General features: G+C 41.0%; 1 protein-coding gene across 2 annotated transcripts; it reads right to left on the reverse strand.

Moving 5' to 3' along the window:
* Positions 1–416: 416 nt before the first annotated feature.
* Positions 417–21,184, reverse strand: LOC106592543 (gasdermin-E). 2 transcript variants are annotated; one of them, XM_045719213.1, is made up of 10 exons: positions 20,886–21,184; positions 19,080–19,332; positions 17,871–18,075; positions 15,905–16,049; positions 14,189–14,309; positions 13,888–14,014; positions 10,041–10,168; positions 2,807–2,978; positions 2,625–2,698; positions 417–627 (listed from the first exon to the last, which is right to left on the reverse strand). In XM_045719213.1, exons 2-8 carry the CDS (start codon positions 19,300–19,302, stop codon positions 2,962–2,964), a joined length of 966 nt encoding a protein of 321 aa, XP_045575169.1. In that variant the 5' UTR covers positions 19,303–19,332; positions 20,886–21,184; the 3' UTR covers positions 417–627; positions 2,625–2,698; positions 2,807–2,961. The 2 variants fall into 2 exon arrangements, with proteins under 2 accessions (XP_045575169.1, XP_045575168.1); XM_045719212.1 differs by having other exon boundaries at positions 15,875–16,049.
* Between the last annotated feature and the right edge of the window lie 1,334 nt (positions 21,185–22,518).

Genomic DNA, 22,518 nt, shown 5'->3' on the forward strand with positions numbered 1-22,518 from the left:
TTTACACGTTCAAATGAGTATACAATAATAACAGACTTCACAGACTTGTTTTTGAATATTCTTTGGACATGATTCTGGTGAACAGTATTTTGAACAGGATTCTGCTTCTGTTCTTGTCATGTGGGTCACTTGACAATGCTCAAATCCCCTCCTCCCTCTGTAATGCTTTATGTTGTATTATCTAATGATTAGAAGAATGGAGGTCGGGACGTCTGATCGTTTGTTGAACTTTATTGAAAACATTACAAGTATACATACACTGTTGTTCACTAGTTCTTTAGCTCAACTAGCGCAAGAGTAAAGCATGGAATGGAGTACTGAGTGTATCCATTCAAACTGGATTTACAAGTTGCATGGACTCTCTCTCTCTCTCCCTCTCCCTCTCCCTCCTCTCCCTCCTTACACTAAAGAGGCCAGGCCTTTCACAGTGATACTCATGACTAGAGGAAGGTATCCAGGCTGGTCCTTCATCTCTGTCCTCAGTGTGTCCTCCTCTCTCTTCAGTGTAACTTTAGAGTGACCAAAGAGACTCTCTGTCCTCCCAAACACCTCCTCCTCAGTCAGAACAGCCAGACCTGCATCTCTCAGAGAGAGGGTCTCCCCACTCCCTGCTGCCACATGCTGCACCTGGAGGACAAGCAGCACAGGAATACATTGATATGCTTTATTTTATGGGTCATTCTTGAATTAAGGTTGCATTTCCATCCCTCGACTTTGCAATAATGACAAACACTTTAAAATGACAAATAGTTAGAGATTATACATATTTTAATTGATATTGAACTGTTTATCAATGTGAAACATAATGGAAGTCCTGTATACTGCAAAACTTGATTTTTATGCATTGTTTAAAGTACTTAGGGAAAGCAAATAGGCTTGTCCCAGTAGTGATGTGTAGAGTTGTAGTGACATGTTTCAGGGATTTAGAGACGTCTATCTATTATTTTGAATGCTATATAATAAACAAATGTATTTAATATCATTAGTGTTACCGCCTTGTAAATCACTCATTACAAAGATATACAAGGACCGTGAGCATTCTTTCCAGTGGCAAACTGTTATCAGGGTAGGGGTCTATATTAAATAAAATGATTAGCTAATCAGACCCTTTTAGTATGTCATACATGTTATCATTCCAGTGATCATTTGGTGTTTAAATAAAACATGTCATTGGTGTAACTCAATTTAAATGAAGGGAAATTACACTGAGCAAAACGATTAATCAAATCTCTTTAGTAAATGATTAAGTCAATTACTTTTAAAAGGTTAAATGACCTTAGATTTGAGATCGGTGGCCTAAATTACTGACAAATGTGTCATTGGTGTGACCTATACTTTGATGCAACACATCATTCAGGGCAGCCCCACCACTATCCAGTAGATGGTGCTGTTCTGGATGTAATTCTGGCTTTCATTCATGTCACAACATTATATCAGTATGCAAACACATTTGATTTGTAATTGCTTGAGTTAATAAAGCATACAGGACGTGCTCGCTTCTCTGTTGTATTGTTATTTTGGTACATTTTATTTGAGGAAAGGCAGCTCCCTAATGCAGCTGTTTCATTCTCACTCAGTGATCTGTTGTGGAGAGGCTAGCCTGGGGACTCAGTCAGCTGTAGCCCACTTGGGTGCTGCTATAGAGATTCATTAGTAGTGCCCGCCCAAGAAGGCTTGATGTCATTTGCCACAGATAAATAGACATCTTTTCTCCTGTAGCAATTTCATAGTTGTTTATCGTCTTCTAGTTAGCTAGCTGAAAAGTCATCATACATCATGTCAACAATCTCCTAGCAAATTATTTTAAAACGTGTAGAGCTAAAACATCTTTGTGCTCATCAACCACTGAACAGGCCTCAGTTAAAATAAAGCAAGTTAGAAAATAATTAAACCTGAGTGGTTTGGATGGAACTTGCGGTGGCTAACAGCTGTTTGAGGAGGCTAGCTAGCTAGCTAGCTACTACGTGTTGTTAATGATTGATGTCAGAATGTAATAACCCAGGGAACTGTATCTATACAATGGTTGAAGGTAGGCAGGGAGTAGCTTTATAAACGTTGTTGCTTTATTCATAACCTGAGCATCTTGTTAACAGACATGTAACTGCACTCAGAATGGTGTTCTGCTGCGTCCCAATACTCTAACAATGATTAGCAATATTGCAGACCGATGGTGATATATTTCTGAAGTAAAATAGACTTTACTCTATAAAGTATGCTTGACAACTGTGGTCTTCCTTGCAATAGGAGCCAAAGATATGGGAAAGTAGCCTATACACTGGTAATAACCCTTATGTTATAACATTTGTGTGTGTGGCTCAAACTCACTGCTGGGATTGGTCATTATTTAGGATGGTGCATTCAATGTGTAGTGTAGTAATTTATCGATGCATATTCACTTTTTTCATTGAGTTTCCCCACCAATATTTTTATGTTAAAAATCACCACTGGTTAGCATCATTGGTGTTACTACTGCTACTGGTGGTACAATGTTATCATAATGGTATAAATATTAGTTTATTTAACATGGAAGATATGCCCCAATACATTTACATGAACAAAAAGCTAGAAAAATGAACTCCAGGTCATACAGGACTGGAGGCTCAATCAAGCAGGTGTGAACTCACCAGGATCTGCAGGGCCTGTAAGACTGGAGGACTGCAACAGGATCCCAACACAGAGAGACCCTCATCTGTCATTCCTGAAGATATAAATATGGACACACATAAAACCACAGTAGTGAACATGGTTTCCCAGGAACTGATCAAATAATAACTGGAGAATAACTGAAAACTGCTCTCTATCTCACCGTCCATGGCACTGACAATGAGGTGGACGGCACTGAGAAGTGAGGATCTGAACTCATCCTCATCCTTCCCAACACATTGGTCTACAAGATCCAGTATGGCCTGGACTGTTTCCCTCTCAGACTCTTCCAGATCACCCAGGTCAGGAGTCTCACCATCACACGTCTGATCCAGCTGTGATAAGACAGAGAGAGAGAGAATATATTTAAGACAAGAGTATGTTACAGATTTTCTGGTTGATATATTAACCCCCTAGTGTTGATTGATCCACTGGTGCGTCAATCTAAGTTACATAACAAAACAATCCCCATCAAAATGTGTTAGTTAAAGCTAGAGATATGTGGTATCTTCTGAACGGTTTGACCTACAAACTACTCTATGGAAAAGGGAGAGTCCCACGAAGGTGTTCTCTGTTTTGCTCTACGACCCCCACAAGTGTCAGGAGACTAGTCTGAAGTCGGTACTGTCGATGTGTCAACTACTGATTGGTAGCATCCCAACGTTTGGGATACAAAGTAAGGGGACCCCACTATAGAAAGGGGAGATTCTCACGAACACGATGGTGTTCTCCGTGTTTCTCTACGACCACAAGTGTCACGGGACTCGTCTGAAGGTAAACATTACTGGAATAAAAAACAGATGTAAGTATGAAGGTAGTTTTGTGCCCCCAACGTCTTAGACTCAAAGGAATATATTCATTCCTGCCATTAGGTGTGTGTGTGTGTGTGTGTGTGTGTGTGTGTGTGTGTGTGTGTGTGTGTGTGTGTGTGTGTGTGTGTGTGTGTGTGTGTGTGTGTGTGTGTATGTGTGTGTGTGTGTTTTTGGCGCTGTTTCTGTACATGCCAAAAAAGTTGGTCCCGTTCCGAAATGGATCCGGGACTTTTCCACAGGACCCAATATGCATACATTACCCATTCCGAATGGACCCGAGGCCAGTCAGACCCGTTCCAAAAAAGGCTTGTGGAAAAACAGACCTAAACAGACCCACGCCGGTTCGGACCTGAGAGACCCATTCAGATCTAAGAGCAGAAAGAGCGAGAGAAATAAACCTCCGACTTGGCGCAGATAGTGTCTTCAATAAACGAGCGATATTAGCCAACTGGTTCACATTTATGTATCCTTAAAAACTGCCTTTAACAAAAGACAAAATAAATTAATCGTTGTGTTTCTGTGTGAAGTATTGGTTTTTACTTGCCTAAAACAATAATTGTTCATCTCTCAGTTCAGCTGTCAGAGATTTGAGCGCAAATGCATCAGGGCATTGCATGCATACATTCCTGTAGATATACTGTATTATATGAATAGAAAATAAATATATGGAAGCTTAGGCCCACTCTAGGGAGACCAAGAGAAAGATAGACATATAGCGGTGCCATGTTCACCACACCGACATTTCTTTATCCTTGACAGATACTACTGCTATACAGAATGAGTGGAATGAGTTTGACACATTCTTAACGCCATTAAAAACTATAAAACAGCCCTTTACTAAAATTCGTTAATTTTCGAGCAGAATATTTGTTTATAAAGATAACCATTATATTAGTAGAATAAACGAGTAAATCCGGTAGACCTAAAACATTGTTCCTCACCTCAAGTTCAACTGTCGGCGCACTGCATTCATAGGCCTGCAGTAGGACTATAGCCTACTAATAGCCACACCATCACAAAAGTTTCTTAACTTTATCAGGGTAATGTCAACAGTTTCTTAACTTTATCAGGGTAATGTCAACAGTTTCTTAACTTTATCAGGGTAACGTCAACAGTTTCTTAACTTTATCAGGGTAACGTCAACAGTTTCTTAACTTTATCAGGGTAATGTCAACAGTTTCTTAACTTTATCAGGGTAATGTCAACAGTTTCTTAACTTTATCAGGGTAACGTCAACAGTTTCTTAACTTTATCAGGGTAATGTCAACAGTTTCTTAACTTTATCAGGGTAATGTCAACAGTTTCTTAACTTTATCAGGGTAATGTCAACAGTTTCTTAACTTTATCAGGGTAACGTCAACAGTTTCTTAACTTTATCAGGGTAATGTCAACAGTTTCTTAACTTTATCAGGGTAACGTCAACAGTTTCTTAACTTTATCAGGGTAATGTCAACAGTTTCTTAACTTTATCAGGGTAATGTCAACAGTTTCTTAACTTTATCAGGGTAACGTCAACAGTTAGTCAAGTCATGGTTAATAGGGACAACAGGATCAGGTTACTATATTGTGACATTAAATTTAGAATGATGTCTGGCCCTCTGTTTTTTCTTTGTCATGGTTTGAGTGTAAGTAGGCCTGTATTAGCCCTATAGTAGCCCTATGGTAGTATCCCTATAGTAGTAGCCCTATAGTAGCCCTATAGTAGTAGCCCTATAGTAGCCCTATGGTAGTATCCCTATAGTAGTAGCCCTATAGTAAACCTATAGTAGTAGCCCTATAGTAGTAGCCCTATAGTAGCCCTATAGTAGTAGCCCTATAGTAGTAGCCCTATAGTAGTAGCCCCTATAGTAGCCCTATGGTAGTATCCCTATAGTAGTAGCCCTATAGTAGCCCTATGGTAGTATCCCTATAGTAGTAGCCCTATAGTAGCCCTATAGTAGTAGCCCCTATAGTAGTAGCCCTATAGTAGTAGCCCTATAGTAGTAGCCCCTATAGTAGTAGCCCTATAGTAGCCCCTATGGTAGTATCCCTATAGTAGTAGTCCTATAGTAGCCCTATAGTAGTAGCCCCTATGGTAGTATCCCTATAGTAGTAGCCCTATAGTAGCCCCTATAGTAGTAGCCCTATAGTAGTAGCCCTATAGTAGTAGCCCTATAGTAGTAGCCCCTATAGTAGCCCTATAGTAGTAGCCCCTATAGTAGTAGCCCTATAGTAGCCCTATAGTAAACCTATAGTAGCCCTATAGTCTTCCTATAGTAGCCCTATAGTAGCCCTATACTAGTAGTCCTATAGTAACCCTATAGTAGTAGTCGTGTAGTAGTCCTATAGTAGTAGTCCTATAGTAGCCCCATAGTAGTCGTCCTATAGTAGTAGCCCCATAGTAGTAGTCCTATAGTAGTAGCCCTATAGTAGTAGCCCCATAGTAGTAGTCCTATAGTAGTAGTCCTATAGTAGTAGCCCCATAGTAGTAGTCTTATAGTAGCCCTATAGTAGTAGTCCTATGGTAGCCATATAGTAGCCCTGTAGTAGCCCTATAGTAGTAGTCCTATAGTAGCCCTATAGTAGTAGTCCTATGGTAGCCATATAGTAGACCTCTAGTAGCCCTACAGTAGTAGTCCTATAGTGGCCCCATTGTAGCAGTCCTATAGTAGTAGTCCTATAATAGTAGTCCTATAGTAGCCCTATAGTAGTAGCCCTATAGTAGTAGTCCTATTATAGCCCCATAGTAGTAGTCCTATAGTAGCCCCATAGTAGTAGTCCTATAGTAGTAACCCTATAGTAGTAGCGCCATAGTAGTAGCCCTATAGTAGTAGCCCCATAGTAGTAGCCCAATAGTAGTAGTCATATAGTAGAAGTCCTATAGTAGTAGTCCTATAGTAGCCCCATAGTAGTAGTCTTATAGTAGCCCTATAGTAGTAGTCCTATGGTAGCCATATAGTAGCCCTGTAGTAGCCCTATAGTAGTAGTCCTATAGTGGCCCCAGTAGCAGTCCTATAGTAGTAGCCCTATAGTAGTAGCCCTATAGTAGTAGCCCTATAGTAGCCCTATGGTAGTAGTCCTATAGTTAGTAGTCCTATAGTAGCCCTATAGTCCTATAGTAGCCCTATAGTAGTAGTCCTATAGTAGCCCTATAGTAGTAGTCGTGTAGTAGCCCTATACTAGTAGTCCTATAGTAGCCCATAGTAGTAGTCGTGTAGTAGCCCTATAGTAGTAGTCCTATAGTAGCCCCATAGTAGTAGTCCTACAGTAGTAGCCCCATAGTAGTAGTCCTATAGCAGCCCCATAGTAGTAGTCCTATAGTAGTAGTCCTATAGTAGTAGCCCTATAGTAGTAGCCCCATAGTAGTAGCCCTAAAGTAGTAGTCCTATAGTAGTCCTATAGTAGTAGTCCTATAGTAGTAGCCCTATAGTAGTAGTCCTATAGTAGTAGTCCTATAGTAGTAGTCCTATAGTAGTAGTCCTATAGTAGCCCCATAGTAGTAGTCTGATAGTAGCCCTATAGTAGTAGTCCTATGGTAGCCATATAGTAGCCCTGTAGTAGCCCTATAGTAGCCCTATAGTAGTAGTCCTATAGTAGTAGTCCTATAGTAGTAGCCCTATAGTAGTAGCCCCATAGTAGTAGCCCCATAGTAGTAGCCCTATAGTAGTAGCCCTATAGTAGTAGTCCTATAGTAGTAGTCCTATAGTAGTAGTCCTATAGTAGCCCCATAGTAGTAGTCCTATAGTAGCCCTATAGTAGTAGTCCTATGGTAGCCTATAGTAGCCCTGTAGTAGCCCTATAGTAGTAGTCCTATAGTAGCCCTATAGTAGTAGTCCTATAGTAGTGCCAACACAACCGTACAAGTCCTATAGTAGTAACCCAATAGTAGTAGTCCTATAGTAGCCCTATAGTAGTAGCCCTATAGTAGTAACCCAATAGTAGTAGTCCTATAGTAGCCCTAAAGTAGTAGTCCTATAGTAGCCCTATAGTAGTAGTCCTATAGTAGCCCAATAGTAGTAGTCCTATAGTAGTAACCCAATAGTAGTAGTCCTATAGTAGCCCTATAGTAGTAGCCCTATAGTAGTAACCCAATAGTAGTAGTCCTATAGTAGCCCTATAGTAGTAGCCCTATAGTAGTAACCCAATAGTAGTAGTCCTATAGTAGTCCTATAGTAGTAGCCCTATAGTAGTAGTCCTATAGTAGTAGCCCTATAGTAGTAGCCCTATAGTAGTAGCCCTATAGTAGTAGTCCTATAGTAGTAGCCCTATAGTACCATAAATTCCGGACTATAAGCCGCAACTTTTTTCCTAGCTTTAAACCTCGCGGCTTAAACAATGACGCGGCTAATATATGGATTTTTCCCGCTTTCAATTTTTTTTCTTCCAAAAAAACATTATGTGACGTGCTCAGTTTTTTGGCGGCATGAAGCTTTCATTAGACCAATGAAATTGCCGAAAGGGTTAAGGTCAAACAACTTCTTTGTTTACTGTTTAGATTAAATCGAGCGCTCTCAAACTTCCCATCATTCTGATTACGGTAGTCATTTTGTCACCCTCATCATGGCAAAGACACGGAGAAATGCATATGATGCAGCTTTCATGTTGAAGGCGATTGATCTGGCTGTTGGAAAAGGAAATAGAGCTGCTGCACGGGAGCTTGGTCTTAATGAGTCGATGATAAGACGTTGGAAACAGCAGCGTGAGGAATTGACTCAGTGCAAAAAGACAACTAAAGCTTCCTGTAAATTTTTATTTTTTTGTTACAAGCAGTGTTTCGTTAAAACCTATTTATTTTTGTTACAAGCCGTGTTTCATTAGAGCCTGTGTAAAGTTCATTTGTTTCAATGTACCGGTAGGCACCTGCGGCTTATAGACATGTGCGGCTTATTTATGTTCAAAATATATATTTTTTTTTAATTCAGTGGGTGCGGCTTATATTCAGGTGCGCTTAATAGTCCGGGAATTACGGTAGTAGTCCTATAGTAGTAACCCTATAGTAGTAGTCTTATAGTAGTTGTCCTATAGTAGTATACTAATTTACGACTACTATAGGGGCTACTACTATAGACTACTATAGGCCTACTACTATAGGGGTTACTACTATAGGGGCTACTACTATAGGGTTACTATAGGACTACTATAGGGTTACTATAGGGCTACTACTATAGGACCACTACTATAGGGCTAGTAGTCCTATAGTAGTAGTCCTTTACGGCAAGCGGATTGCCATCGGACCCCGGCATCGTCTCGGGCAGAATGTATGGCTCTCCACCCGGGATCTGCCCCTCCGGGTGGAGTCTCGCAAACTGTCCCCACGGTTTATCGACCCCTTCCCCATCTCCAAGGTCATTAGCCCCTCTGCTGTTCGTCTTCTGTTGCCCCGTACCCTTCGTATACACCCCACCATTCATGTGTCCTGTATCAAGTCCGTGTCTCACAGTCCCTTGTCTTCCATTTCCAGGCCCACCCCTCCTCCCCGGGTCGTCGATGGCCATCCGGCGTACACGGTGAGACGCCTCCTGAGGGTTCGACCACGGGGCAGGGGTTTCCAGTACCTGGTTGACTGGGAGGGCTATGGCCCGGAGGAGAGGTGCTGGGTCCCCGCTAGAGACATCCTGGACCCAGCCCTCATCGCCGACTTCCACCGCTGGCACCCCGATCAAGCAGGTATGCGCCCATGTAGGACGCCAGGTGTCGCTCCTAGAGGGCGGGGTACTGTCATGCCCTGATCTGTTTCACCTGTCTTTGTGCTTGTCTCCAACCCCCTCCAGGTGTCGCCCATCTTCCCCGTTATCCCCTGTGTACTTATTATACCTGTGTTCTCTTTTTGTCTGTTGCCAGTTTGTCTTGTTTGTCAAGCTTACCAGCGTTTGTCCTGTCAGCTCCTGTCTTTTCCCAGCTTCTATTTTTCTCGCCCTCCTGGTTTTTGACCCTTGCCTGTCCTGAGCCTGCATGCCGTCCTGTACCTTTGCCCCATCTAGATTTCCGACCTCTGCCTGTCCTGACCCTGAGCCTGCATGCCGTCCTGTACCTTTGCCCCTATCTAGATTTCTGACCTCTGCCTGACCTGACCCTGAGTCTGCCTGCCGTCCTGTACCTTTGCCCCTATCTAGATTTCCGACCTCTGCCTGACCTGACCCTGAGCCTGCATGCCGTCCTGTACCTTTGCCTCTGTTGCTGAAATAAACATTGTTACTTCGACACAGTCTGCATCTGGGTCTTACCTTATCCTGATAATACTCTTTTTCCTCTAACCTTCGCTTTACTTCATTGAAAAAGGCCTCAATCTTCAGGAATAACAGTAGCCTATACAAAGGCTCCTTTTACTCACTCGCTCTCTCTCTCCCGCTCCTCAGCAGCAGGGGCACGTCAGGTGAGCGGCCGGAATCAGTTTCAGTTGGACATTAGCTATACATTTTATTGAGTTGCAATTGGCTGAAACAGACATCAAGAGGACGGGTCCAATCAGGTCCATTCGGTTAATCAATTGTAATTGCACATACCCAAAACCCGTGGCAATTAGATCAGACCCAACCCAGAGCAGAGACAAAAGTCAGAATTTAGGATTTCGGATCTGTTGGACCCATGAAGACCTCTACCACTCACCACACTCTCCAGCACACTGACTGCCTCTCTGTCCTCCATGGTTGTCTTGAGGAGCTGGAGCAGAGAGGAACGTTTGGCCACCGGCAGAGCTGACAGCAGCTGGAAATGACCACTCAGTTTGTCCAGCTCTGTTAACACACAAACAACACAGAGACCATTTTGTCAGTGTCGTCATTCCATTCAGTAGACAACATTACATGTTGACCAGACGTTCCATTCAGTAGACTACATGTTGACCAGACGTTCGATTCAGTAGACTACATTACATGTTGACCAGACGTTCCATTCAGTAAACTACATGTTGACCAGACGTTCCATTCAGTAGACAACATTACATGTTGACCAGACGTTCCATTCAGTAGACTACATGTTGACCAGACGTTCGATTCAGTAGACTACATTACATGTTGACCAGACGTTCCATTCAGTAGACTACATGTTGACCAGACGTTCCATTCAGTAGACTACATTACATGTTGACCAGACGTTCCATTCAGTAGACTACATGTTGACCAGACGTTCCATTCAGTAGACTACATTACATGTTGACTAGACGTTCCATTCAGTAGACTACATTACATGTTGACCAGACGTTCCATTCAGTAGACAACATGTTGACCAGACATTCCATTCAGTAGACTACATTACATGTTGACCAGATGTTCCATTCAGTAGACTACATGTTGACCAGTCGTTCCATTCAGTAGACTACATTACATGTTGACCAAACGTTCCATTCAGTAGACTACATTACATGTTGACCAGACATTCCATTCAGAAGACTACATTACATGTTGACCAGATGGTCCATTCAGTAGACTACATTACATGTTGACCAGACGTTCCATTCAGGTGACTACATTACATTTTGACCAGACGTTCCATTCAGTAGACTACATTACATGTTGAGTAGACATTCCATTCAGTAGACTACATGTTGACCAGACGTTCCATTCAGTAGACTACATGTTGACCAGATGTTCCATTTAGTAGACTATATTACATGTTGACCAGACATTCCATTCAGTAGACAACATTACATGTTGACCAGACGTTCCATTCAGTAGACTACATGTTGACCAGACGTTCCATTCAGTAGACTACATTACATGTTGACCAGACGTTCCATTCAGTAGACTACATTACATGTTGAGTAGACGTTCCATTCAGTAGACATGTTGACCAGACGTTCCATTCAGTAGACTACATGTTGACCAGATGTTCCATTTAGTAGACTATATTACATGTTGACCAGACATTCCATTCAGTAGACAACATTACATGTTGACCAGACGTTCCATTCAGTAGACTACATGTTGACCAGACGTTCCATTCAGTAGACTACATTACATGTTGACTAGACGTTCCATTCAGTAGACTACATTACATGTTGACCAGACGTTCCATTCAGTAGACTACATGTTGACCAGATGTTCCATTTAGTAGACTATATTACATGTTGACCAGACATTCCATTCAGTAGACAACATTACATGTTGACCAGACGTTCCATTCAGTAGACTACATGTTGACCAGACGTTCCATTCAGTAGACTACATTACATGTTGACCAGACGTTCCATTCAGTAGACTACATTACATGTTGAGTAGACGTTCCATTCAGTAGACATGTTGACCAGACGTTCCATTCAGTAGACTACATGTTGACCAGATGTTCCATTTAGTAGACTATATTACATGTTGACCAGACATTCCATTCAGTAGACAACATTACATGTTGACCAGACGTTCCATTCAGTAGACTACATTACATGTTGACCAGACGTTCCATTCAGTAGACTACATGTTGACCAGTCGTTCCATTCAGTAGACTACATTACATGTTGACCAGACATTCCATTCAGTAGACTACATTACATGTTGACCAGACGTTCCATTCAGTAGACTACATTACATGTTGACCAGATGGTCCATTCAGTAGACTACATTACATGTTGACCAGACGTTCCATTCAGGTGACTACATTACATGTTGACCAGACGTTCCATTCAGTAGACTTACATGTTGACCATACGTTCCATTCAGTAGACTACATGTTGACCAGACGTTCCATTCAGTAGACTACATGTTGACCAGACGTTCCATTCAGTAGACTACATGTTGACCAGGCATTCCATTCAGTTGACTACATGTTGACCAGATGTTCCATTCAGTAGACTACATTACATGTTGACCAGACGTTCCATTCAGTAGACTACATTACATGTTGACCAGACGTTCCATTCAGTAGACTACATTACATGTTGACCAGACGTTCCATTCAGTAGACTACATGTTGACCAGACGTTCCATTCAGTAGACTACATTACATGTTGACCAGATGTTCCATTTTGTAGACTACATTACATGTTGACCAGACGTTCCATTCAGTAGACTACATGTTGACCAGACGTTCCATTCAGTAGACTACATTACATGTTGACCAGATGTTCCATTCAGTAGACTACATTACATGTTGACCAGATGTTCCATTTAGTAGACTACATTACATGTTGACCAGACATTCCATTCAGTAGACTACATTACATGTTGACCAGACGTTCCATTCAGTAGACTACATTACATGTTGACCAGACATTCCATTCAGAAGACTACATGTTGACCAGACGTGCCATTCAGTAGACTACATTACATGTTGACCAGACGTTCCATTCAGTAGACTTCATGTTGACCAGACGTTCCATTCAGTAGACTACATGTTGACCAGACGTTCCATTCAGTAGACTACATGTTGACCAGACGTTCCATTCAGTAGACTACATGTTGACCAGACGTTCCATTCAGTAGACTACATGTTGACCAGACGTTCCATTCAGTAGACTACATTACATGTTGACCAGCCGTTCCATTCAGTAGACTACATTACATGTTGACCAGACATTCCATTCAGTAGACTACATTACATGTTGACCAGACGTTCCCTTCAGTAGACTACGTGTTGACCAGATGTTCCATTCAGTAGACTACATGTTGACCAGACATTCCATTCAGTAGACTACATGTTGACCAGATGTTCCATTCAGTAGACTACATGTTGACCAGACGTTCCATTCAGTAAACTACATGTTGACCAGACGTTCCATTCAGTAGACTACATGTTGACCAGACGTTCCATTCAGTAGACTACATTACATGTTGACCAGATGTTCCATTCAGTAGACTACATGTTGACCAGACATTCCCTTCAGTAGACTACATGTTGACCAGACGTTCCATTCAGTAGACTACATTACATGTTGACCAGATGTTCCATTCAGTAGACTACATGTTGACCAGACGTTCCATTCAGTAGACTACATGTTGACCAAACGTTCCATTCAGTAGACTACATTACATGTTGACCAGATGTTCCATTCAGTAGACTACATTACATGTTGACCAGACGTTCCATTCAGTAGACTACATGTTGACCAGATGTTCCATTCAGTAGACTACATGTTGACCAGATGTTCCATTCAGTAGACTACATGTTGACCAGACGTTCCCTTCAGTAGACTACATGTTGACCAGACGTTCCATTCAGTAGACTACATTACATGTTGACCAGATGTTCCATTCAGTAGACTACATGTTGACCAGACGTTCCCTTCAGTAGACTACATTACATGTTGACCAGATATTCCATTCAGTAGACTACATTACATGTTGACCAGACGTTCCATTCAGTAGACTACATTACATGTTGACCAGACGTTCCATTCAGTAGACTACATTACATGTTGACCAGACGTTCCATTCAGTAGACTACATGTTGACCAGACGTTCCATTCAGTAGACTACATGTTTACCACTAGACAGGAGACATTACCCTCCACTGGCATTATTACCTTCGTTCAGATTTAGGGGGGCTGTTGGGAGCAAAGTCGCCTCTCAGGTCCATAATTCCATCCTCTTCAATCTCATCCTTTGACCAAACCTTTTCAAAGCCCCCATTGTTGCGGATGAGGCACAGCTCTGTGGACAAGAGCAGACAACCAGTCACATAACCAGACATAACCAGTCACACACAGACAGATACAGTGGCTGTACTAAATACACTGAGGAACATAGACGCTGGCTGTGTACTTTATCATGGTACTTAACCATGCAGCTATACCTGGGACATTGATAAACCATACACTTCCTCACCAAACGTTCCATTGCATTTGACGTAGAGTTCAATCAGACTGTAGGCCATGACAGTATTTGCAGGAATACCCAGCGACACATCACTTTCTGTCTGAGTACTACCGCTCTGCTTCATAGAGGCCTGTGGAAAACATTTAAAATTAGTCAGAGACGTTTGGTGCACAGATGACCCAGATTCTAACCCTGACAGTCACATATACTACACCACCACATTTTCAGGAAGTGGTTTTAATGATAAAAACACGATTTGCTGCCTTTTGAGAAGTGTAACTTGCTCAAATTTATTTGGGGATTTCACCTAATTTGAACAGTCTCTCATAAAGAGTATGGGTTCAACTTCGTAAAAAAACATGTTTTCCCATCTCAAGAGGTATTTTTTTTTATGATTATAGTAAGTGCCTATTAAGTAACAGGGTTGACCATTTTAAATCAGCCATAAATATCCTTGTGACAGGGGGAATGGAAGCCTGTTGTTCTCAGGGAGTGGCAGTGGAAAGCAAGCTTCCCCATTTATTTGTTTAAATCTGTGGATAACAGGTTTGAAGTGTTATGCTCGACCCACTCAGTTTTCCACCACAAAACACCAGAATATTGACTAAAAGAGTAGAAGCAGTTTACCTGCTTTTACACTATCATTTGACTATTGGATGTTCAGTATTTCTTTAGAAAACAGTTTCACCATATTAAAACAAGAGTTCAGTTCACGTAACAGGGTTGACCTTAAAAAGATGGACAGACGTAAATGAATCACAGTAAATAAATACAAATCTTCAGATATGACTTTGTCAAAACAACAAAAGAACTAGGGTTTTTACAATGATGGTGAAAACGTGGAGAAATGTTGGAATAAGTGGGTTAAACATTTCCAGAAGTCACAGTCAAAATGCTGAATTGTGGCGTTTTAGAAAGTCTTAATTCAAATAAAAAAATTGTACTGAAAATATCAAAGGTACCCTGTGAGTATTACGACTACTGAACAGACATCTGTGAGTATTACGACTACTGAACAGACATCTGTGAGTATTACGACTACTGAACAGACATCTGTGAGTATTACGACTACTGAACAGACATCTGTGACTATTACCACTACTGAACAGACATCTGTGAGTATTACGACTACTGAACAGACATCTGTGATTATTACCACTACTGAACAGACATCTGTGAGTATTACCACTACTGAACAGACAGACATCTGTGAGTATTACGACTACTGAACAGACATCTGTGAGTATTACCACTACTGAACAGACATCTGTGAGTATTACCACTACTGAACAGACATCTGTGAGTATTACCACTACTGAACAGACAGACATCTGTGAGTATTACCACTACGGAACAGCAGTTTTTAGTTCATGTCAATTTACTGTACTTGGGAACTGTTCAATTTCTGTGAACCCAACTTTTAATCTCCATTGTGTAGAATGGCCTCTTAAAATATGTAAAACTGCCTAGGTAAAGAATTGTGAAATTTCCATCACCATTACCACTACTGAACAGACATCTGTGATCTGCCAATATGGTCCTGACATTTACTTTATTTATGAAAGCCTAGCTATCTATCATAAAGTGAGATTATTGAGATTAAAAATCTATTTTACAACTAAATCTGAGTTACCAGTAAAATATGAGGAAAATATAATTCACTTCAGTAGAACACTTGGTAATCTTTCCTCCTACCTTCCCGCTCAGGAACACACAGGCACTCACGTTGGCTCCTACATTGCCACGCTTCTGGACATTGTTTGTGACCGGGCAAGGTAGTGATGTCATAATCCTCTCCGTCAAGACGCCTAACACTGCCCTGGGATTCGCACGGGTCTGCTTGATCACAGGATGGGACATGTCCAGAACTCTGCAGGAGGGACACATTTTAGGTCATATTTCATAGAAATCTGGAAACACTGGAAAGCTACTTTAAAAGTAAAAAGAATTGATGTACCAATCACAGATTGTCCCTTTAAGCTAAGCTAGTAGTGAAAACAGTGAGGATGTTGTTTAAGTTTAAGGAAGTTGCTAAACCAGTACAGTTCCACTTCTTTGTTATCCGAAAGCACTTCAACCTGAAAATGTCATTTTTACACAAAAGATGCCAGCCTGATGTCATTGCAAACAGTTTTGCCTGCTGGTCTTGGATCTAAATATTGACTCCTTGGGAAGGTGAACTGTATGATGTATTATGACTGTATTGTGAGTGTATCGTGACTGTATATGACTGTATATGACTGTATATGACTGTATATGACTGTATATGACTGTAATGACTGTATAATGACTGTAATGACTGTATAATGACTGTATAATGACTGTATAATGACTGTAAATGACTGTATATGACTGTATAATGACTGTAATGACTGTATAATGACTGCATAATGACTGTATAATGACTGTATATGACTGTTATGACTGTATGTTGACTGTTATTGTCACGACTTCCACCGAAGTTGGTTCCTCTCCTTGTTCGGGCGGCGTTCGGCGGTCGACGTCACCGACCTTCTAGCCATCGCCAATCCACTTCTCATTTTCCATTGGTTTTGTCTTGTCTTCCATCACACCTGGTTCCAATTCCATCAATTACATGTTGTCCTTGTCCGTAATTGTTTGTTGTAGTGCTTGTGCACGGTATGCTGGTATTTACCGGGTTTTGTTTGACCCATTTATTGTATTGTTCTGTTGACGGTGGTTTATGGTTATTAAACACAACCGTTGTAAATCAGTTTCCGCTCTCCTGCGCCTGACTTCTCTGCCGCCAGTAGCATCGCATTACAGTTATGACTGTATTCTGACTGTATTATGACTGTATTATGACTGTATTCTGACTGTATTCTGACTGTATTATGACTGTATTCTGACTGTATTATGACTGTATTATGATGTATTGTGACTGTATTCTGACTGTATTATGATGTATTATGACTGTATTCTGACTGTATTCTGACTGTATTATGATGTATTGTGAATGTATTCTGACTGTATTATGACTGTATTCTGATGTATTCTGATGTATTATGACTGTATTATGACGTATTCTGACTGTATTCTGACTGTATTATGATGTATTGTGACTGTATTGTGACTGTATTATGATGTATTGTGACTGTATTGTGACTGTATTATGATGTATTGTGACTGTATTGTGACTGTATTATGATGTATTATGACTGTATTCTGACTGTATTCTGACTGTATTATGATGTATTGTGACTGTATTATGACTGTATTATGACTGTATTCTGATGTATTCTGATGTATTATGACTGTATTATGACGTATTCTGACTGTATTCTGACTGTATTATGATGTATTGTGACTGTATTGTGACTGTATTGTGACTGTATTATGATGTATTGTGACTGTATTGTGACTGTATTGTGACTGTATTATGATGTATTGTGACTGTATTGTGACTATTATGACTGTATTGTGACTGTATTATGATGTATTATGATGTATTATGACTGTATTGTGATGTATTATGACTGTATTATGATGTATTGTGATGTATTATGATGTATTATGACTGTATTATGATGTATTATGACTGTATTGTGACTGTATTATGATGTATTGTGACTGTATTGTGACTGTATTATGATGTATTATGATGTATTGTGACTGTATTGTGACTGTATTATGACTGTATTGAACATACGTACAGTATAGGGTAACTCACCTGTCTTTTGAGTAGTTGTGTAACTCCTTCACATCAACCTTCTCTTTGTTCAGGCTGCCAAGGGACAGCTTCTGTTTGGTGGACCATTTCCCTCTCACGGTAATGTTGAAATCAGCCAACTTAGCCTCAATGTTTCCGTCTGTGTTCATTTCTTTCTTGTCACCAAATATCCCACTGTAGTCCACAAAGTCAGACTCCTTGACAGCTGAGGGAATGTTCAACATTTGAATGGACTCTATGCTATTATACCACAGCACATATCTATAACAGCCACATCCATGACATTATCATTTTCCTATTCTGCTCAGAAAAACAAGAGTAGAATAAGTAATGAAATCAATGGTCAGATATTTTAGAACAACAACAACCCATATGTTACGGATACAGGTATCCTGTGTGTGTATCCTGTATGTGTATTTCTTTTCTCTCCTTCTCCTCCTCACAGGTGACAATCATCACTCCCCAATCAGTCATCAATCAGTCCCCAAACAGAAGACACCTGCTCCTTTTCCCTCAACCAATCACAGCCCCTTTCCCTTGGTTTAAAAATCCAGTCAGTTGTTTTCTCCCCAGATCAATCTTTGTGTTCATTCTCTCTCTCTCTCTCTCTCTCTCTCTCTCTCTCTCTCTCTCTCTCTCTCTCTCTCTCTCTCTCTCTCTCTCTCTCTCTCTCTCTCTCTCTCTCTCTCTCTCTCTCTCTCTCTCTCTCTCTCTCTCTCTCGTTTGTTTTTGCGACGACATGTCACATTTGTCCGGTTATCCTGTGAGTTTTGTTGTTTGTTAGTTTGGTGGGAAAAAGGGGGTACCAAGACAAGTCGCCCATGGGCATACATTACCCGTAGGAATACTTTGTCTAAGTACCCTAGTTAGAACTGGGCGGACCACCCACTGTATTTTTGGTTAGTTAGCTAGCTGTTCTTGAGGTAGGCTAGTCTAACTTAGGGGTGTTTTGGATTATTGTTTCTTTGCTTGGGTCCAGCTCAGCCCCTTTTCTCACACCCCATTACCGTGTGTTTAGCAATAAACCTTTAGAGTTTGACGGTAAACTTAAGTTGTCTGTGGTTTTTGGTTCTCACTGTTACTCGTCACTATTATAATTTGCATGAGTTATGTTACGGGTCTCGTATCCATCCCCCCCTAGACTGCAGGGCCAAAAGGGATTCGTAACACCATAGTTATTTGTCACTAGCGGGATGCTCTGGTGCTTACTTGGGCTTAAAGGTGTGTTTCCAGGCTCTCCAGGCCTCAGGACATCACCGAGGGTAAAGCCAGGGGACTGGTATTTGGGTTCCTGCCAGAAGCATCTGTGCTTGGTCTTGACAATGAGTGATCGGAGATTCAGTTTGTCTGTGTCATTCAGACTGGACACAGGGATCAGGCGTCCCTCATGATCTGTGTCCTTCACGAAGGCTTTTGTGGCTTTGGCAAACATCTGAGAGATGGTGGTGGATCGTTTTTCTTCCTGCAGCAGATGACAAAGACACAAATGACAAAGACATCTAAGAAACAAAACTAGGATGACCACATCGACACTCAATACATACAACAGCTTCTGAAGAGCATTCTAAATACATTTCACAGTTGGCAAGACACTCAATAATGCAAACACAATCTCTTAGAAAGGTTCCCTTTCGCTGGGAAAAGAGTGGATCAGAACAGAGTGGCATTGCTTTTGACAAGACAGGATATAAACACAAACAGGATATAATTTCAGTCAAAACCATTGGTTGTGTATCATTCAAGGCTATTCATAGCATGCTGTAGATTTTTCTTACTTCATTTTTATATCGCAAAAATCAGCCAGAGTTTCAATACTAGGTTCTCACTGCTTCTTCCTCTGGGTCCTTATGACACTGATAAATTGTAAAGATACAGTTTGTTATTAAGAATGACATTCTAGAATGTCTAAAATGCAGGGTGCTGTGAATTGGCTGTCATCATGTTTAGGTCCTTGGTACATGCCAAGTTACTGCTTCTGGACGTTGTTTGTGACCAGGCAAGGTAGTGATGTTATAATCCTCTCCGTCAAGATGCCTAACACTACCCTGGGATTCACGCGGGTCTGCTTGATCACAGGATGGGACATGTCCAGAACTCTGCAGGAGGGACCCATTATAATCTGAGCCCTGACATTAGCCCTGTACAAACTTAAAGGAGAATGCCACCACTTTTTAACCTCATATTCGTAATCAAATGTTCTTAATAGATCATTTGCTGAATACCTGACACCAAAGGATTTCAAGTCAGGAACAATTTTTTTATTAACATTCAACAGAAAGCAAACAACCTAACGTTCACTTCTAATGAAAGTTGTATGTATACCTTGCTCTTACAACAAAGGGTATAAAATAAACAAGCAGAGGAAACTAAAATAACCACACTACTTAACCTTTACTTTGAGAGTTTAAAATAGTTTGATCTTGATTCAAATAAGCAATGAACAGATACTGTACTATTAGATAAGATGCAAGATAACGCCTTTGAATTTGGCATATCTACCAAATGAGTGGTAGAAAATATCAGTCCAACTTCCGTTACTAGCAAATTCAGACTTGACACCAAGGCTTTGTGCTAACCACAGAAGTATAGCTTTCCACTTTAGACAGCCTACATCTGTGGTTATGCATGTGCGACTTAACCAAGTCGCATAAATCTACACTCTTAGAAACATTTTTCCAAAAGGGTTCTTCAGGCTGTCACCATAGAACCCTTTTTAGTTCCAGGTAGAACCATTTTGGGTACCATGTAGAACCTTCTGTAGAAAGGGTTCTACATGGAACCCTAAAACTGTCCTACTGGGAACCAAAAGGGTTCTACCTAAAACCAACAAGGGTTCTTCAAAGGGTTATCCTATGGGGACAGCCAAAGAACCCTTTTAGGTTCTACATAGCATCTTTTTCTGTGTGTGGCTAAACTTCCAACATTCTAATATCAATGATGGCACAGCTATCCAACGCATATATGTATCCAAAACATAACCTGTATTTCATAATCTGCAAGAGCTTCAATACTTACAGTTTTTCACAGTTTCTTCCTTCAGGTCCTATTGAGTCTGACAATTATTGACTTCAATCACTGTGTAACATCATGGGTAACTCTGGGCATCGGCTTTCAGTTGAAATCAATGCACGCTCTTTTGGTACTTTAAACCAGCACAGCAGCTTTCACCGATCATAGTGTGTGTGTTTCTAAAGATGTTACTTTTCTTTTTAAACGTCCTCTTCCACATATATAAGATGGTAACTTACTTGTCTTTTGAGTTGTTAAGTAACCCTTTTACTTCCTCTTTCTTCAGTCTCACTTCCTCTTTCTTCAAAGGACGACTCGAGTGTGGAGACGTGTTCAGTCCAAGAATTAAAGTTTAAATCCACTGCATCTGCAGCCAATTGTGTCCCCATGTCTACGCTGGCTTCTCCGCTGTCACAAAATGCCCCACTGTAGTCCACAATGTCACTCTCCTTGACAGCTGAGGGAAAGTTCAACATGACCATGGACTCTTATGCCACAAAACACATACAGTGCCTTGCGAAAGTATTCGGCCCCCCTTGAACTTTTCGACCTTTTGCCACATTTCAGGCTTCAAACATAAAGATATAAAACTGTCATTTTTGTGAAGAATCAACAACAAGTGGGACACAATTATGAAGTGGAACAAAATGTATTGGATATTTAAAACTTTTTTAACAAATAAAAAACTGAAAAATTGGCCGTGCAAAATTATTCAGCCCCTTTACTTTCAGTGCAGCAAACTCTCTCCAGAAGTTCAGTGAGAATCTCTGAATGATCCAATGTTGACCTAAATGACTAATGATGATAAATAGAATCCACCTGTGTGTAATCAAGTCTCCGTATAAATGCACCTGCTCTGTGATAGTCTCAGAGGTCCGTTTAAAGCGCAGAGAGCATCATGAAGAACAAGGAACACACCAGGCAGGTCCGAGATACTGTTGTGGAGAAGTTTAAAGCCGGATTTGGATACAAAAGATTTCCCAAGCTTTAAACATCCCAAGGAGCACTGTGCAAGCGATAATATTGAAATGGAAGGAGTATCAGACCACTGCAAATCTACGAAGACCCGGCCGTCCCTCTAAACTTTCAGCTCATACAAGGAGAAGACTGATCAGAGATGCAGCCAAGAGGCCCATGATCACTCTGGATGAACTGCAGAGATCTACAGCTGAGGTGGGAGACTTTGTCCATAGGACAACAATCAGTCGTATACTGCACAAATCTGGCCTTTATGGAAGAGTGGCAAGAAGAAAGCCATTTCTTAAAGATATCCATAAAAAGTGTCATTTAAAGTTTGCCACTAGCCACCTGGGAGACACACCAAACATGTGGAAGAAGGTGCTCTGGTCAGATGAAACCAAAATAGAACTTTTTGGCAACAATGCAAAACGTTATGTTTGGCGTAAAAGCAACACAGCTCATCACCCTGAACACACCATCCCCACTGTCAAACATGGTGGTGGCAGCATCATGGTTTGGGCCTGCTTTTCTTCAGCAGGGGCAGGGAAGATGGTTAAAATTGATGGGAAGATGGCTGGAGCCAAATACAGGACTATTCTGGAAGAAAACCTGATGGAGTCTGCAAAAGACCTGAGACTGGGACGGAGATTTGTCTTCCAACAAGACAATGATCCAAAAC

This window comes from Salmo salar, chromosome ssa05 (assembly GCF_905237065.1).
Source record: "Salmo salar chromosome ssa05, Ssal_v3.1, whole genome shotgun sequence".
NCBI lineage: Eukaryota > Metazoa > Chordata > Actinopteri > Salmoniformes > Salmonidae > Salmo > Salmo salar.

Coding starts and splice junctions, on each gene's coding strand:
- LOC106592543 (XM_045719212.1), bottom strand. CDS start 19,302: ATGTTTGCCAAAGCCACAAAAGCCTTCGTGAAGGACACAGATCATGAG. Junction 14,015..14,188: donor CAAATGCAATGGAACGTTTG/GTGAGGAAGTGT, acceptor TCTTGTCCACAG/AGCTGTGCCTCATCCGCAAC. Junction 10,169..13,887: donor CCCCCTAAATCTGAACGAAG/GTAATAATGCCA, acceptor GTGTGTTAACAG/AGCTGGACAAACTGAGTGGT.